Source organism: Mustelus asterias, chromosome 12 (assembly GCF_964213995.1).
Source record: "Mustelus asterias chromosome 12, sMusAst1.hap1.1, whole genome shotgun sequence".
In the NCBI taxonomy this organism is placed as follows: domain Eukaryota; kingdom Metazoa; phylum Chordata; class Chondrichthyes; order Carcharhiniformes; family Triakidae; genus Mustelus; species Mustelus asterias.
This window is the reverse complement of record NC_135812.1, coordinates 28917152-28935341: the sequence shown is the minus strand read 5'-3', so window position 1 is coordinate 28935341 and position 18190 is coordinate 28917152. Positions and strand designations below refer to the sequence as shown.

General features: G+C 45.1%; 1 protein-coding gene across 1 annotated transcript in view; it reads left to right on the top strand.

The window, feature by feature from the left end:
• Positions 1 to 6141: 6141 nt before the first annotated feature.
• The window catches only part of vkorc1l1 (vitamin K epoxide reductase complex, subunit 1L1), a 50514-nt gene continuing 38465 nt past the window's right edge, over positions 6142 to 18190 (top strand). Inside the window, exon 1 of the mRNA XM_078224969.1 lies at positions 6142 to 6381. Within this exon, the coding sequence (XP_078081095.1) occupies positions 6191 to 6381 (191 nt within the window). The 5' untranslated portion in view covers positions 6142 to 6190. The remainder of the gene's footprint in view (positions 6382 to 18190) is intronic.

Below are 18190 nucleotides of genomic sequence, written 5' to 3'. Positions count from 1 at the left end.
AACTACTTGTGTTCAGGAATGTGGCTAACCCAGCTAGTATAAGCTAGTATCCATTTTATGTTCTTTTATATTATGTACTTCTGTTTAACACAGTGGAGCTTACATGTATGCCTTCTGTGATCATATAATAATAGATTCATTTATATTCATTATATATTATTGATCCCTACCGATATAAATTGTTAAATTGTTATATAGGCCCCTGTACTTCAGTTAACTTGTTTGTGCAAATTTATAATCTTGTATGCTGGATAAACAAACCACAGATGTCCACCACATAGAGGCGACAGAACAGACAGCCTTGAGATGGCTACGATTACTTGGACTACGGGAAGAATGGAACCACCGAGGCAGCAATAATCATGAGAAAATGCGGACGTGACCAGGGGCGAAAATATATGTATAAATATTTGTTCTTAACCTGTATTCGGCGAGAAGCCTGGAGACCGTATTAGGAATCGGACTTCTCCCACAAGCTTGTGAAAATAAACCACTGTACTTTGACTCACGACTAGTCTCAGAGGTATTATTTACCTACAACAGTCTGGGCTCACCACTTTCAATGGCAAGGTGGGTAGGGGGGGGTGTTAAAATTTGAGCTGTTATCCTGATGGCAGTATTACCTTTGATTTTTGTCTTCCCTTATTTAATTTAATAAAATCATTTCAGTTTAATTAGGATTGCTTATTTGATTGTCTATGTACTGAGCATGTTAAATTTTAATTTACCAATGAGGAATATTACCTTTAGATAAATTTATACTCCTTAATACTTTTGGTGGTTAGTTGAGGCACATGTTCATGATGTGTCTTGTGTGATAAGATTCTCTTTAACCTCACCACACAATTTCATATTCGGGTGAATATGCAAAAACTTCAAAACAGTTAACAAAGGAAATGAAAATACACCATGCAATCACATGTGCTATTTCTTGACTGGCATATCCATGGATTTATAAGTCTGGATACTGTTAGTCTAGAACTTCATTTGTCTTTTTCATTCCTGTCAATGGGTGAATTATCAATTAATATTTATTACCAAATGCCAGATTATACTGGTGTGGTGAACCATAGATGGTTACCACTATGGGTACTGAACCATAGATGGTTATCACTATGGGTACTTGTACATATGTTACTCTTGTTACTGTTGGGGTTAGATTGGGGTGTTCCACCTGTTAGCATTGTTCTGTGGTACACTCCGGTTGGCTCCGCCTTCCTATAGGAGTATAAAGGTCACTGCACTTCCTAGTGACCCTTTAGTCTGGGATTGTATTGTTAAGCAGTATGCTCTATTCTTGTTGCGAATAAAAGCCTTTATTCCCGGGTACGATCTAGCCTCTCGAGTGGATTAATCGTGCATCAACTGGGTACAAAGGCAAGAATGTGTACAGATATGTCAAGCCACCAGCTAATTACTAGTTAGTTTCACGCGCTTTATTGCACTTATCACTTTAATTGGAAGTAGCGTGAGTTAAAAGATGAGACTGGTATCTTTTGATAGATGATTAGATACAAAGTGTGCAAAATTTTGATATTTTCCAAAGAATAACACTGAATCTTAAAAGTTCCGATATTCAAACCTTCCCCATTTCTACCATCAGAACAGGAAGTTCAAATGGAAATATAAGCACCAACAATTTTTTTTTCGACAATGGGTTTTGAGTCTAATTCTAAAATGTGCGTCAGATAAGAAAAACTAATGGTTTCTAAAATAAAAGTTGATTTAGAATCGTAGAATCCAACAGTGCAGAAAGAGGCCATTCGGCCTATGAAGTCTGCACCAAGCACAATCCCAATCAGGCCCTATCCCCATAACCCCATGCATTTACCCTAGCTAGTCCCCCTGACACTAAGGGCAATTTAGCATGGCCAATCCACCTAACCTGCACATTTTTGGACTGTGGGAGGAAACCAGAGCACTTGGAGGAAACCCACGCAGACATGGGGAGAATGTGCAAATCCCACACAGACAGTGACCCAAACTGGGAATCAAACCCAGGTCCTGGCGCTGTGAAGCAGCAGTGCTAACCACTGTGCCACCATACCGCCACATATTTAGTGTGTAATTATATTTTGTGTGTAATTATGGAGGGATTAGCTATTAGGCTTATTAAGGTGTTCAATGAATTTTCACCATCAGCAAGTTATGATTCTGCCCATTGCCTTGATGCTATGTCCAATTTGGAAAGCAGCAAAAGGTGGCACCCAATATAGAAGGTCAGGGTCAAAGGTAAATGTACACTACTCAATTATGACATCATATTGCCTTTGACTCTCAGTGGTCGGATTCTGACAAGAATTTGGCAGTTCTGGTGAGAAAACCGGCGTGGATCTCCCCATCTCCATTGGCCTGTTTTCTCTCCAGATATTATTGCTTTAACTGCAAAAAAAAGAGTGGGCGTGGTTTGCCCCATCACTGTGGCGGGGCGGGGATTCTTAAAGCTAGGAACCGGCTCCACTGAGATCAGGGCATCCTTTAACTGACATAAATATAACTCTCCCCCCCACCCCCCTTCCACCACGCTGGTATCTTATCCTTACTTGCACCCCCCCCCCCATCCTGGACATCCCCCCCCTCCAATCATCCCTGGCATCCCCTCCTCCCCCCACCCCCAATCGTCCCCGGCATCCCAATCCCTCTCTGTGTCTGCCCCCCACCCCCACCAAAACTTGATGAGTCCCCACACATGAGGTTCCCCCTACGGCTTGCCCCTGGCACTACTCACTGGCACAGTTAGGTACTTCCATGTTGGCACCGTTAGCCTGTGCCAGGGATGGTGAAGCTGATTGCGTTGCCGGCGAGGGGCGACAAAAATCAGATATCGTGATCTTGGCAGCAAGGTTGCTGGATCTTGAGCTCCCGCCGGTAATCTTGTGGGCAGAGGGCAGAGGGCACGGGTTCAAGATCCTACCATATATTAAGCTGACCTTTCTCTACACCCTATCTGTGATTGCAACACTATATCCTGCACCCTCTCCTTTCCTTCTCCCCCATGTACTCTATAAATGATATGTTTTGTCTGTATAGCACGCAAGAAACAAAAAGTATTTCACTGTATCCCGATACATGTGACAATAATAAATCAAATTCATGTAAGATAGGAGTTAACAAAGAAGGAAAGTTGGGTGAGAGGCTGTTCTGTTGCAAAAAAGAAAGAGGAAAACACTATCAGGTGCTGGGTGAGTATGTCTTTCTGTGTGTGTGTGCGCATGTGTGTGTGCTAGGATTGAGTGAATCCATTGCAGGATGAAGCGTTCCCTCTGTGTGCATGTTGAATGTGAAAGGTTCTCTCTCTTTGTGTTGGGGTTGTGTGTGGAGGGTTCTGTGTGTGTGTGTGTGTGTGTGTTGGGGTTGTGTATGGAGGGCTGGCATTCAATGGAGCTATGAGCCCATTCCAGAGCAGCCCATTCCAGACCAACCTCTTCCATTGCAGGGTAAAGGATTCCCTCTCTGTGTATGAGTTGGGGTTGAGTTTGAAAGGTTCTCTTTCTCTCTCTTTGTGTTGGGGTTGTGTGTGGATGTTCTGCGTTTGTGTTGCGGTTGTGTATGGAGGGCTGGCACTCAGTGGGGCTAAGACCCCATTCCGGAGCAGCCCATTCCAGACCAAACACTTTCATTGCGCGGTGAACAGTTCTCTCTCTCTCTGTGGTGGGGTTAAGTGTGGAGGGTTCTCTCTCTGTGTTGGAGTTGGGTGTGCAGGGTTCTTTGTGTTCGGGTTGAGGGTAAATAGTTCTCTCTCTGTGTGTTGGGGTTGAGTGTGGAGGGTCGGCACTCAGTGCGTCTCAGAGTTCATTCCAGAGCAGCCCATTCCAGTCCAGCCTCTCTCATTGCAGGGTGAAGGGTTCCCTTCCTCTGTGTTAGGGTTGACTCTGTGTGTTGGGTATGAAGGGCTGGCACTCTCAGTGTTTGTTGGGATTGGGTGTGGTGGGCTGGCACTCAGTGTATTGGATTTGAAGGGCTGGCACTCTGTGTGTTGGGTATGAAGGGCTGGCACTCAGTGTATTGGGTATGCAGGGCTGGCACTCTGTGTGTTGGGTATGAAGGGCTGGCACTCTGTGTGTTGCGTATGAAGGGCTGGCACTCTGTGTATTGGGTATGAAGGGCTGGCTCTCTGTGTGTTGGGTATGAAGGGCTGGCACTCTGCGTGTTGGGTATGAAGGGCTGGCACTCTGTGTGTTGGGTATGCAGGGGCTGGCACTCAATGTATTGGGTATGCAGGGCTGGCACTCAATGTGGGTTGGGTTTGCAGGGCTGGCACTCAGTGTGGGTTGGGATTGGGTGTGGAGGGCTGGCACTCAGCCTATTGGGTGTGGAGGGCTGGCACACAGTGTATTGGATTTGAAGGGCTGGCACTCAGTGTGTGTTGGGTATGCAGGGCTGGCACTCAGTGTGTGTTGGGTATGAAGGGCTGGCACTCTGTGTATTGGGTATGAAGGGCTGGCATTCTGTGTGTTGGGTATGCAAGGCTGGCACTCTGTGTATTGGGTATGAAGGGCTGGCACTCAGTGTGTGTTGGGTATGAAGGGCTGGCACTCAGTGTGTGTTGGGTATGAAGGTCTGGCACTCTGTGTGTTGGGTATGAAGGGCTGGCACTCTGTGTATTGGGTATGAAGGGCTGGCACTCAGTGTGTGTTGGGTATGAAGGGCTGGCACTCAGTGTGTTGGGATGAAGGGCTGGCACTCTGTGTGTTGGGTATGCAGGGGCTGGCACTCAGTGTATTGGGTATGCAGGGGCTGGCACTCAGTGTGGGTTGGGTTTGCAGGGCTGGCACTCAGTGTATTGGGTTTGCAGGGCTGGCACTCAATGTGGGTTGGGATTGGGTGTGGAGAGCTGGCACTCAGTCTATTGGGTGTGGAGGGCTGGCACTCAGTGCTTGTTGGGATTGGGTGTGGAGTACTGGCACTTAGTGTATTGGGTTTGGAGGGCTGGCACTCAGTGTGCATCGGGTATGCAGGGCTGGAACTCAGTGTGTATTGGGTATGAAGGGCTGGCACAGTGTATTGGGTATGAAGGGCTGGCACTCTGTGTGTTGAGTATGCAGGGGCTGGCACTCAGTGTATTGGGTTTGCAGGGACTGGCACTCAGTGTATTGGGTTTGGAGCGCTGGCACTCAGTGTATTGGGTTTGGAGGGCTGGCACTCAGTGTATTGGGTTTGGAGGGCTGGCACTCAGTGTGGGTTGGGATTGTGTGTGGAGGGCTGGCACTCAGTGTGCATCGGGTATGCAGGGCTGGAACTCAGTGTGTATTGGGTATGAAGGGCTGGCACAGTGTATTGGGTATGAAGGGCTGGCACTCTGTGTGTTAAGTATGCAGGGGCTGGCACTCAGTGTATTGGGTTTGCAGGGACGGGCACTCAGTGTATTGGGTTTGGAGCGCTGGCACTCAGTGTATTGGGTTTGGAGGGCTGGCACTCAGTGTATTGGGTTTGGAGGGCTGGCACTCAGTGTGGGTTGGGATTGTGTGTGGAGGGCTGGCACTCAGTGTGCATCGGGTATGCAGGGCTGGAACTCAGTGTGTGTTGGGTATGAACGGCTGGCCCTCAGTGTATTGTTTTTGGAGCGCTGGCACTCAGTGTATTGGGTTTGGAGGGCTGACACTCAGTGTATTGGGCATGCAGGGCTGGCACTCAATGTGGGTTGGGATTGGGTGTGGAGGGCTGGCACTCAGTGTATTGGCTTTGGAGGGCTGGCACTCACTGTATTGGGTGTGGAGGGCTGACACTCAGTGTATTGGGTTTGCAGGGCTGGCACCCAGTGTATTGGGTTTGCAGGGCTGGCACCCAGTGTATTGGGTTTGCAGGGCTGGCACTCTGTTTGGTGGGATTGGGTGTGGAGGGCTGGTACTCAGTGTGGGTTGGGTTTGTAGGGCTGGCACTCAATGTGGCTTGGGAGTGCAGGGCTGGCACTCAGTGTTTGTTGTGATTGGGTGTGGAGGGCTGGCACTCAGTGTGGGTTGGGTTTGGAAGGCTGGCACTCAGTGTTTGTTGGGATTGGGTTTGGAGGGCTGGCACTCATTGTAACTTTGTGCCCATTCTATTCCAGTCTCTCCCATTGTCGTTCCCAGACATCGGCGCGCTTGTGATGACGCGGCCGGGGTGGGCGGGGCCGGGGAGCCCGACGTCACAATGGGCCGGGCGGCCAATCAGCGCGCGCTACGTGCGGGCCCGGGCGGCAGGCGGAGGGAAGATGTCGGCGCCCATCCTGAAAGTGGCGACCCCCGGCTGGGAGAAGGTGGCCCGGGGTAGCGTGTGCCTGCTCGGCGTGCTGCTGTCCGTCTACGCGTACCATGTGGAGAGCGCCCGGGCCAGCCAGCCCGGTTACGTGGCCATGTGCGACCTGAGCGAGCGGATGAGCTGCACCAAGGTGTTCGGTTCGAGGTGAGTTGGCAGCTGCTCTGGTGGAAGGGAAGGCGGCGGGCGGGCGGGCGGGGAGAGAGAGAGAGTGGGCGCTGCCCGGGCACAGCCTCCCTCCCAACCACCCACCTAGAGGAGCCTGCCCGGCCCCCTCTCTGCACCCTGACACCCACTGCTGGAGTGTGCCTGTGTCCCAGCCGGCACATTGCCTCCCCAGTCTCTCCTCCATTCATCCACATTGAATTGGAATAGTTGCTGCACAGGGAGGGCTTGTTGCCAATCTCAAACCAAGGGGATCTTTTTTTCTTCACAATTGGGAGGGAATAAAATTGGGCAGCGCCGGTTTTTGTCCCCCCCCCCCCAAAGTGCTTCATGTTTTGCTGGAGGAGCTGATGGAAATGCACAGTTGTCACTGAGGTTTCACAGAAGTATGATAGGCATGTGAGATATTCGCACCCCACCTGTTCTGAGATGATGAAATACTCGCTGTTGAGCAAAACTTAAATCTTTCCAAGAGTGACTGGAGAGAATAATTGAGCTTTGTTACCACCAAGGGGAAAACTGGGCTGGTCAGTCATCTGTCACAAGTGTTGCAAGCAATTTAAGATGTTGAATGAATCGAGCCTCGCAAGGTCTAGTGTTATTTTTGCCCAGCGTTTAAAAACTTTGACTTTTTGTGGTATATTGGTATCAGGGTCCTTTGTAGGCCCAGCGATGACACTAGATGTAACTGCTGAAGCAACACCTTCATTGAAATATAATTCCAGGTGTTACTGTCTGTCATCTTCCTTTCTTTGCAACATTCTCCTATTAGGGAATGTTGAGAATTTCATGGGTATCAACAGGGTCTGTTTTGGCAAATACTGTGTTGATGCATCCAAAGATTGTGATTTCTGACATCTAGTTTTATATGGAATCGTGTGTGCATACTGTGTAATTTAAGTTGGTAGATTCAACTGCATGTACTTTCACATTCCATCAAATTTTCTGTATGCTTAATTTTGCTGAGACTAGTGTATAACCATAAGTAGTGTAAATCAGTGAGTAAACTTGCAGGAATGTTCAGAGTTTTGAAGAATGACAGGTGATCTTATTGAAATATATATGATTCTGAGAGGGTTTGATTGGTTAAATGCTGAGATGATGTTCCCCATGTGGGGGAATCTAGAACTAGTGGGCACAGCAAACTAGCAGCCTCCCATTGGAGAGAGGTGAGGAGGAATCTCTTCTTTCAGAAGGTTGTTAGTACTTGGAATTCTCTTCCCCAGAGAGCATTGGCGACTGGCTCATTGAATATATTGAATATCATGGCTGTTATACAGTGTTTTGATTGACAAGGGAGTTGAGGGTTATGGGGCTGCAGGCAGCAAAGTGGAATTAAGGCCACAGTCAGGTCAGCCATGATTGTATTGAATGGCAGAGCATGCTTGATGGGCCGAATGACTCCCTGCTGCTCCTATTTCTTACGTATGCAATTGCGCCATATGTTGCAACAGAGCTACAAGAAAAAATAGTCTTGTGTGGAACTTGGACCTTGAATAAGGCAATTTTCAAACGGGCTGAACTTTGGCTTACTGGCCTTTTGTTGGGAGCCACAGATGAATTTCAGAACAACCATATTTTGCCAAACCAGAACTTATTGATGCAATTCAATGATTGATTGTTGAGGTCCTATTTGATAAATATAAGTGGGTAAGAGTACATGGAGTTATGGGGTTTATTTAAAGAAAATCTATTCTTATAATTTGCAGCTGAGAGGAAGCAAGAAATGAAGCCTGGTTCAGACATTGGCATTACAAAGGTTTACTTGACTGGATCATATGGCGCACACTCTACATACCAATGTGACATGGGTAAGATGGCATGAAGTCGTGGAATTTAAAAAGAATGTTACAATTATAGCAATGATGAAGAAAAGAACTATAATCGGTAATGATCCCAAATAGTAACGTAGGCTGTTTGTTGGGGAGAGGGTATCGAAACAGCCCCTCAGTCTTCACCCTTTAATCTTAGAGTAATTTGTCCAAACTGATTTTTGTTAGGGGAGAGATGCCATCATAAAGAACCCTATTTTGGAAAGTAATATTGGTGTATGGGATTTTAAACCTACGTCCCATCTCTCGACGTCACTATTACTTCCCTCTATGAGGATACTTCTTAGAACACACAGTTACAAAGAGATCGGGTTTTTTCTCTCGATTTCAGCTTTTAAACTATTTGAAACAGTGAGTTCTGTTGTCAGAAAATACAATGAGACTGGATGGAGGAGTTGGAGCCCCACGGGTAGCAAAACTTAAACAAAAAAGTGGAAATTTAATCAGTCCTGGGGTAATTGTTGAGTGACTGTATACAATTAGTCAAAATCCTAACCCCATTTGGCCCCCCCCCTGCCCCCCCCCCCAATGATTAGAGTTTAAATTTTAATGAAGACCGTTTACAAACACGAGTGTTCAAGATATTGTTAATTCTATTATACTCTTGAATAAAACTCAAGTTCATTTCTTGCTTCCTCATTGCTAGAATTACACAAAAATTCTCATGACTTTGCCATCTTGTCCATAACTGTCATGTTGGAATATGTCACAAAACCACACTCCTCCAGTCAATAGACTGTGGCCACATGATCTTCAGTTTGGCTTTTTTTTTGCATGTTACTTAGGCTGAATCCTGTTATAAAGTGCAACATCAGTTGCAGCCATCTTATTAAAGACCTGGCCATTAATAGCATCACTCAATCCTGTGTTAATTGCATATTGGGAATGTTACTTTGATGTGTAGTATTAATAGTATTTTTAGCACTATTATTTAGTCTGTTGTCATTCTGTATAATTATTTGTGTTTGGAGTGAATAGATATGCTATCTTAATTTGAACAGTCCATGTGTGTTTTGATATATTCACTTAATTCAGTCAACTGTCTTTTGCCCTTGAAGGGAGGTATTGAATGGTTTTGATCAGATGATAGTGTCATGATCCATGAAGGATCATGGGGCAAACAATGACTATCAAACCAGAACATTTACTTCCTGGATCACTCGCTGTTCTTAGAAAAATAATTCATTGAGCTTTTTCTGTATAGTTAGACCGCATATAGATGTAAACAGTGCAGTAATTGCTGCCTTGTGTTTGTGTAGCCTTCTGTTTTAATGTTGCACTTGTAATTTTTTCCTTTTACATATTAGAGGCTTAGTAAAGTAGGTGAAAGAGTCACGGTGGCGATGTAGTAGTGGAAGATATCTCAGAACCTCTAATATGTATTGACTGATGGATGGTACCTTGCTTTGTGTTGTTTACAACCTCTCATATTCATGATGCAGATGGCATTTTATGAATTGTTCTTTTTATGTCAGAATTTTTCCTCTGGCAGTGAACAGCAATATGCGCTTTCAACTTCAACATAATAGCTGTATACACGTTATGGCGTTCGTAGGGAATGGGCAAAAACTGTTCAATACTGTTGAAGCAAGTTTTCCGGGTTCTGCAATAATTTTTATTGGCAGAATTTTAGTTGCACCCAGTCGTGTGAATGTAGTTCTGAAATGAGGCTGGGGGCTCTGGGGATGGGATGGTGGGGCAGTGGGAATGGGAAGGACCATAATCTCAAACTCGCACCATAAATAATTGTGTTGAATCAAAATGTCCTAAACAAGGAGAAGTTACTTCTGTTTGTAGCCCCCGTCCCCCACACAAAACAAAATCCCATGCTTTTAGTCATTTGCTGATTGAAATATAGACTCATTGCACTGCCTCGAGCTCCAACTTATCATTTTCCACAAATTCCAAAGATGTATAGGCCTTTAAAATTTAAATTCGGCAACATTTAGCCACTTCATTTCTTTATAACCAATTCTTATATGGTGGAGTCCCCACGCTATGGCCTTGATCCATCACTCTGTATCTTTACAGTTTTGGGGGAGAGATGCCTTTATTGGAGATTTGATTGTAATTTTGTATCTTTGGCTTCATGACCTCCAGTTTTAAATCACGTCTTGAGTTTTTTTGTTCTGTATGTTGTGTGATTACTTCACTGATTATGGTAGAAGCTAACAATTTCTCCAATAAAGCACTCGGGAGAAACGTCTTTACCTAGGGAGTGGTTAGAAGGTGGAAGTTGCTAGCTGGTGAATTTGCTGAGCTGAACAGGCATTGATGCTTTTACGAGGAGGTCGGATAAGTACATGAGGGAGCAATGAGTAGATGGGCCTGCAGATAGGGTGGGAGAGGGTTAGTGTGGGGCACAAGCACCGATACAGAGCAGTTGGACTCAATGATGCCAATTCTATTTAACACTCAGGTTTAGCCTGATGCCATGCTGATCCAGTAATTTGGCTAGAGACACCCAATAAAAAACAAGTCTAGCTGGTTTGGAGCGCATGCATTGGTCTATAACTTCATTGGAGAGAGGTGGCTCACAGCATTTTCTTTATCTTTATGGAAGACACCATCAGAAACAATATTTCCCCCCTAGATGGGAAAAAGAAGAGATGAAAACACAAAGGGATCAAGTCTGTTCTAAATCTCAGTAAAAACAAATACATAGAATCTGAAATGGTTAAAATCTTTCTTCTAAACTTTGGAAACAGTACATTTTTTTCTTCATTCCATTGCTGGAAGCATGTAGAAGGCACAGTATACAAAAAAGCAATACTGAGGCAGTGATAAAGACAGTGTGTGCTGGAAAAGCTCAAAGTCTAGCAGCATCCACAGAGCAACAGTCAACTAGGGATGTTAACTCTTTCTCTCTGCTGGATCTGCTGAGTGTTTTGCTGTGATCTGAGTGAATTTAGCCCACAGGTGAGGGATGTCTGTGGTCTCTACTGAGTTAGCTTATCTCAGCTCGGGGTGACGTAGAATTGTTGCGGTTAGCCTCAGTGATCTGTTTGAAGTGAAAATCAGACTTGTGTTCCATTAGTGTCTGAGGTTTACAGCATTGAGCTAATCACCGACTGGAAATGTGCATGTCAGGCAAGAACACAAACTGGTTTGGGCTTCTCGTGGTCAACAACGCTGGTGCACATTGTCAAGGCTTACGGTTAAATAATGGCCGAGGTACCAGAGGGCATCTGCACTGTACTCCAGATGAGGGTTTTGGTTAATGGCACGCAGCAAAATTACTTTTTGAGACCAAAGGGCTATGGGATAGTCATTGAAAAGTGATGCTGAAACAATCAATAAAGTAGAATATCAAAGTAATGGAAATTAGAAGGTCACATTTGGGACGTTATCAATGTTTAAAATTTCAGTTGCTTCCAAATCCAGAAAATCTGACCAGTGCAGCTATTTCGCAGTTTGGATGCATTGTAAATAGTGCTCAATAACTTTATATCATGATGTTTTTATTTTCTCTTTCCCCAAGAAGTGAAAACTTTAAGCTATTTTCTGTGTGTCACCCACTACAGGAAAGGAGAGGCAAAACTTTTCTTTCAGCTATTGAGTTGTATTCACTGTGATGCACTTGAGTATTTATTCTACTGGTGAGAAATCTGTTCTTCAACATAGACCGAGGGTACCTTGCTGTTTCTGTTTGCTTTATAATCTTTAAAATTTGAGTTGCCACTGTTTGAGTCATTTATGGCATAGAAAGAGATCATTCAGCCCATCAAGTCTATACTAGCTCTTCACAGAACAACCCAGTCAGTCCTGTTCACCTGCTCTATCCCCATAGCCTTGCAAGTCTATTTCCTTCCAGTGACCACCCAATTATCTTTTGAAATCATTGATTATTTCTACTTTCACCTTCCTCACGGACTGCAAGTTCCAGGTCACGACAGCTTGCTGCATTTAGAAACGCTTTCCCTCACATTCAAATTTGATATATTATTGACACATGTATTAGCATACCGTGAAAAGTATTGTTTCTTGCATGCTATACAGGCAAAGCATACCGTTCAGAGAGAAGGAAATGAGAGAGCGCAGAATGTAGTGTTACAGTCATAGCTAGGGTGTAGAGATAGATCAACTTAATGCGAGGTAGGTCCATTCAAAAGTCTGATGGCAGCAGGAAGAAGCTGTTCTTGAGTCGGTTGGTACATGACTTCAGACTTTTGTACCTTTTTCTCAACGGAAGAAAGTGGAAGAGAGAACGTCCGGGGTGCGTGGGGTCCTTAATTATGCTGGCTGCTTTGCCGAGGCAGCGGGAAGTGTAATCATAGAAGAAATCATAGAAACCCTACAGTGCAGAAGGAGGCCATTCGGCCCATCGAGTCTGCACCGACCACAATCCCACCCAGGCCCTACCCCCACATATTTACCCGCTAATCCCTCTAACCTACACATTTTAGGATTCTAAGGGGCAATTTTTAACCTGGCCAATCAACCTAACCCGCACATCTTTGGACTGTGGGAGGAAACCGGAGCACCCGGAGGAAACCCACGCAGACATGAAGAGAATGTGCAAACTCCACACAGACAGTGACCCGAGCCGGGAATCAAACCTGGGACCCTGGAGCTGTGAAGCAGCAGTGCTAACCACTGCGCTACCGTGCCGCCCCTGTAGACAGAGTCAGTGGATGGGAGGCTGGTTTGCATGATGGATTGGGCTACATTTACAACCTTTTGTAGTTTCTTGCAGTCTTGGGCAGAGCAAGAGCCATATCAAGCTGTGATACAACTAGAAAGGATGCTTTCTATGGTGCATCTGTAAAAGTTGGTGAGAGTCGTAGCTGACATGCCAACTTTCCTTGGTCTTCTGAGAAAGTAGAGGTGTTGGTGGGCTTTTTTAACTATAGTATCGGCATGGGGGTGGGTGACCAGGACAGGTTGTTGATGATCTGGATATCTTAAAACTTGAAGGTCTTGACCCTTTCTACTTCGTCCCGAATTGATGTAGACCCAGGGGCATGTTCTCCTCTACGCTTCCTGAAGTCGGTGACAATCTCCTTCATTTTATTGACATTGAGGGAGAAATTATTGTCGCCGCACCAGTTCACCAGATTCTCTATCTCATTCCTGTACTCTGTCTCATCATTGTTTGAGATCCATCAGCAAACTTGAAAATCGAGTTGGAGGGGAATTTGGCCGCACAGTCATAGGTATATAAGGAGTATAGCAGGGGGCTGAGAACACAGCCTTGTGGGGCACCAGTGTTGAGGATGATCATGGAGGAAGTGTTGTTGCCCATCCTTACTGATTGTGGTCTGTGAGTTAGGAAGTTCAGAATCCAGTCACAGAGGGAGGAGCCGAGGCCCAGGCCATGGAGTTTGGAGATGAGTTTCGTGGGAATAATGGTGTTGAAGGCTGAGTTGTAGTCCATAAAAAGGAGTCTGACATAGGTGTCTTTGTTATCTAGGTGTGCCAGGGTTGAGTGCAGGGCCAGGGAGATGGCATCTGCTGTGGACCTGTTGCGGCGGTAGGCGATCTGTAGTGAATCCAGCCAGTCCGGGAGGCAGGAGTTGATTCGTGCAATGACTATCCTTTTGAAGCACTTCGTAATGATTCCCCCTGCATCTCATGCCCACAATCTTAAATCTGTGGCCCTCTAGTCCTTGTACCATCAGCAAGTAGGATTATGTTTTCCATGTCTACTTTATCCAAATGTCCACTCAATCTCCTTTGCTTCAAGAACAGCCTTAGTTTCTCAAGTCTAATCTTGTAGCTAAAATTTCCTATCCCTGGATCTATTCTGGTAAATCTCCTCCTAGCCTCTCAAAGACCCATGCATCCTTCCTAAAGTGTGATAACTCGAACTAGATGCAATGGAGGAGATTCTCTGGCCTCCCTATGATGTGTTTCTCATGGCAGCAACTTCCCACCGCTGTCGATAGGATTCCACACTGCCGGGAAACCTGCAGCAGGGATGTGTTGTTGGTGGGACCAGAAGATCCTTCTGGCCAATTTTCCAGTTGTACCCTAAGCAGAGCTTTGTAAAGGTTCAGCATGACCTCTCTGTTTTTGTACTCCAGTGTACTCTCACTCTCAGTATATCAAAGATCCAGGCACATGTATCCTCACTTCCCTCTGCCCCTGCACACTCTTTGGAACTGTCATTTAGTCTGCATTGTCTTTCCCTGTCCTTTGTGCCAAAATGCATCACCTCTCACATCTCTGCATTAAATTCATGCTACCACCTAAGTGCCCATTCTGCTAGTTCATCCCCATTGTCTGTCACATGTTCAAGTTTGGTATTGTTGGCAAATTTTGAAATTTTATTCTGAATTCCAATATTCAAGTCATTTATTTAAATCAAAAAAGCAGTTGTCTTAGCACTCACCCCTGGGAGACATCCAGCATCCTCCAGTCTGAAAAATAGCCATTTTTAAAATTCATTCATGGGACATGGACGTCACTGGCTGGCCAGCACTTATTGCCCATCTCTGGTTGCCCTTGAGAATCATAGAAACCCTACAGTGCAGAAGGAGGCCATTCGGCCCATCGAGTCCGCACCGACCACAATCCCACCCAGGCCCTACCCCCACATATTTACCCGCTAATCCCTCTAACCTACGCATTTTAGGATTCTAAGGGGCAATTTTTAACCTGGCCAATCAACCTAACCCGCACATCTTTGGACTAGAAGCTGGTGGCGAGCTGCCTTCTTGAAACACTGCAGTCCACGTGCTGTGGGTTGACCCACAATGCCGTTAGGGAGGGAATTCCAGGATGGTGACTCAGTGACTGCGAAGGAAAGGCAATAGATTTCCAAGTCAGGATGGTGAGTGGCTTGGAGGGGAGTTTGCAGGTGATGGTGTTTCCATGTATCTGCTGCCCTTGTTTTTCTAGATGGAAGTGGTCATGGATTTGGAAGGTGCTGTCTAAGGATCTTTTACCACAACTCGCTATTTTCTGTCCTGAAGCCAAATTTTTTATTCAGTTGACACTGATTTCCTCACCCCATCCATTCCATGAGCCCCAGTTTTATTATCCAGCCTTTTTTGTGTGGTACTTTTGTCAAATACTTCCTTAAAATCCACGTTGCAGTCTATTCATTAACCTTCTCCATTAATTCATCAAAAAATTCAATTAGATTAATAAAACATCATCTGCATTTTCCAAATCCGCCATTGATTTTAAACTAACTGGCCTGTAGTTCTTAGAACTGCCCTTAACACTCTTTATTGAATATGCGTGTCACTTTCACCACTCTCCAATCCTCTGGCATCTCCTCATGTATCAAAGAAATGTAGGAAGATTAAGGTTAAAACCTTCCTTCCACCAGCTCCGCCACCCTACCATACCACACCTAGTTTCCTTTAGTAATCTGAGATGCAAGCTATCTGGACCAGGTCACTTAACTCCCACTCCATAGCCGGTATTTCCAGTGTCTCCAGCTCAATTTTCACCTTATCTGTTACCTCTATCATCTCCGTTTTGACTGATGTTTCTCTGATTTCTCTTCCTTGGTGAGCACCGATACACAGTTCTCATTAAATATTCTAGTGCTACCCTGTACCTCTAAGTTTGTATCACCTTCTTTGTCTCATAGAGGATCCACTCCTCCATCTGATTACAATTTACATGCTGGTAGAAATGTTTTGGGTTCCCTTTTATGTTGACTGCCATTCTATTCTCATATTCTTTATTTGCCAATCTTATTCTCCTCTTCTGCTCTCTCTCTTTTTAACCTGGTTCTTGCTTGCAGAATTCTCTTGATGTGCATTGTAAACCTGTCTTTGTATTTCTCCTTGTTGTTCTTTGTCTCCTCTAGTGCTGTGCAACACTCTCACTTTACACATCTTGCTACTCTTTTCTTCCTCTATATGCCGGTGCCCATCTCTCTCTGGCAATTTAGTTTAAACTCTCCTAGCCCACATGAGTGAAAGTTCCCTGTGAGGATATTGGTTCCAGTCCTGCAGGTGCAACTCGTCTCTTTTGAAAATCTGACTGTCGGACCTCAATGTTTGCTCTCTCTTCTGTTGTTGGTTTGGATGTGTTCAGAATATTCTGCACCCTCTCCATGATGTCCTTTATCCAAGCAGCAGGGAGGCACAGATTCGATGGGCCGAAGGGCCTCTTCTGCAGTGTAGTACTCTGTGATTCTGAGCTGAAGATGTTCCCGACATACTTGGTTCCCTCAAGACATGTGAAATGTCCTGAAGTTCCCATGTGATGCAGAAATTGCAAGCAACAGATGCCCATCAATGATCAACTCCAGGGTACGGGTTATCAATGCATTAAAATAATGGCACTTTGCTTTTCCAGTGTGGTTTTATTCATATTTGATGCATTTTCCTTATTTTGTACAATAACACAACCTACATTTATATAGCACCTTTAACATAGTAAGCGTCCCAGCACACTTTACACACGCATTATCACTCATTACCGGTGAAATATTAGGACAAATGACCAAAAATGTGGTCAAAAAGCTAGCTTTTAAGGAAGCAAGGGATGTAGAGAGGAAGAGGCTTAAGGAGGGAATTCCAGAGTTCAGAGCCTAAGTGTCTGAAGGCACTGTTGCCAGTGGTGGAATGATTAAAATCGAGGTGTTTAAGGTGCCAGGATTGGAAAGAGTGCAGGTATTTTGGAGGGTTGCAGGGACGAAGAAGATTGACGATGGAGAATTGAGGCAGCAAAGTGATTTGAAAATGGTGAGAATTTTAAAATTGTGTCATTGCTTAACTGGAAGCCAGTGGACATGAGTAAGCCCACAGCTGGTGGATGGATGGGACTTGGGCAGCAGTGTTTTTGGTAACTTAGTTTACAGAAGGTCGAATGTGGGAAGCTGTCCAGATGTGTTTCAGGATAATCAAGTTTGGAGATAATGGGCATGGATTAGGGTGCCCACAGATGAGCTGAGGCAGGACAGAATTGAGCAACATAGAAGCTCTGGTGCGGCCACATTTGGAGTATTGCGTACAGTTCTGGTCACCGCATTATAGGAAAGATGTGGAAGTGTTGGAAAGGGTGCAGAGGAGATTTACCAGGATGTTGCCTGGTATGGTGGGAAAATCGTATGAGGAAAGGCTGAGGGGCTTGAGGTTGTTTTCGTTAGAGAGAAGAAGGTTAAGACGTGACTTAATAGAGGCATACAAGATGATCAGAGGATTAGATAGGGTGGATAGTGAGAGCCTTTTTCTTCGGATGGTGTTGGCTAGCACGAGGGGACATAGCTTTAAATTGAGGGGTGAGAGATATAGAACAGATGTTAGAGGTAGGTTCTTTACTCGGAGAGTAGTAAGGGCGTGGAATGCCCTGCCTGCAGCAGTGGTGGACTCGTCAACGTTGAGAGTGTTCAAGTGGTTATTGGATAAACATATGGATGATATTGGAATAGTGTAGATAAGAGGGGTTTTAGATTGGTACCACTGGTCGGCGCAACATCGAGGGCTGAACGGCCTGTACTGCGCTGTAATGTTCTATGTTCTAGAAGCAGAAATAGGTGGTCTTGGCAATGGTGCAGATATGTAGTAGAAAGCTTACCTTGCGGTCAAATAAGACACCAACGTGCAAACTGGCTTCTTTGATTGCCAGGGAGAGGGTTGGAGAGAATGGTGGCGATCTAAGACGATGGCTTTGTTAATTGGAGGAAATTTCTGCTGATGAAGTACTGGATGTTGAACAAGTAATATGACAATTTATGGGCAGATTAAAATCATACAACTGTTCCTTCTAATGGCAATTAGTATCATAGTTACACTGGTCAGATTAGATTAAGATAATACAATCTGCAGTTTGGATGCATTTCAGATAGTGCCCAGTCAATTTTGGGTGAGATTTTTTAATCCTGCTTGCCGTTCCCCAAGAATTAAAGGCTGTGGGCTGTTTCTTCTCCAGGAATGAAGACTACCAGCATTCTCATAAAAATGGATAGATGGCCTTCGCCTCAGCCTGTGGCAAGCATAGCTAGCTGAAAATCATAGAATCCCTCCAATGCAAAAGGAGGCCATTCAGTCTCC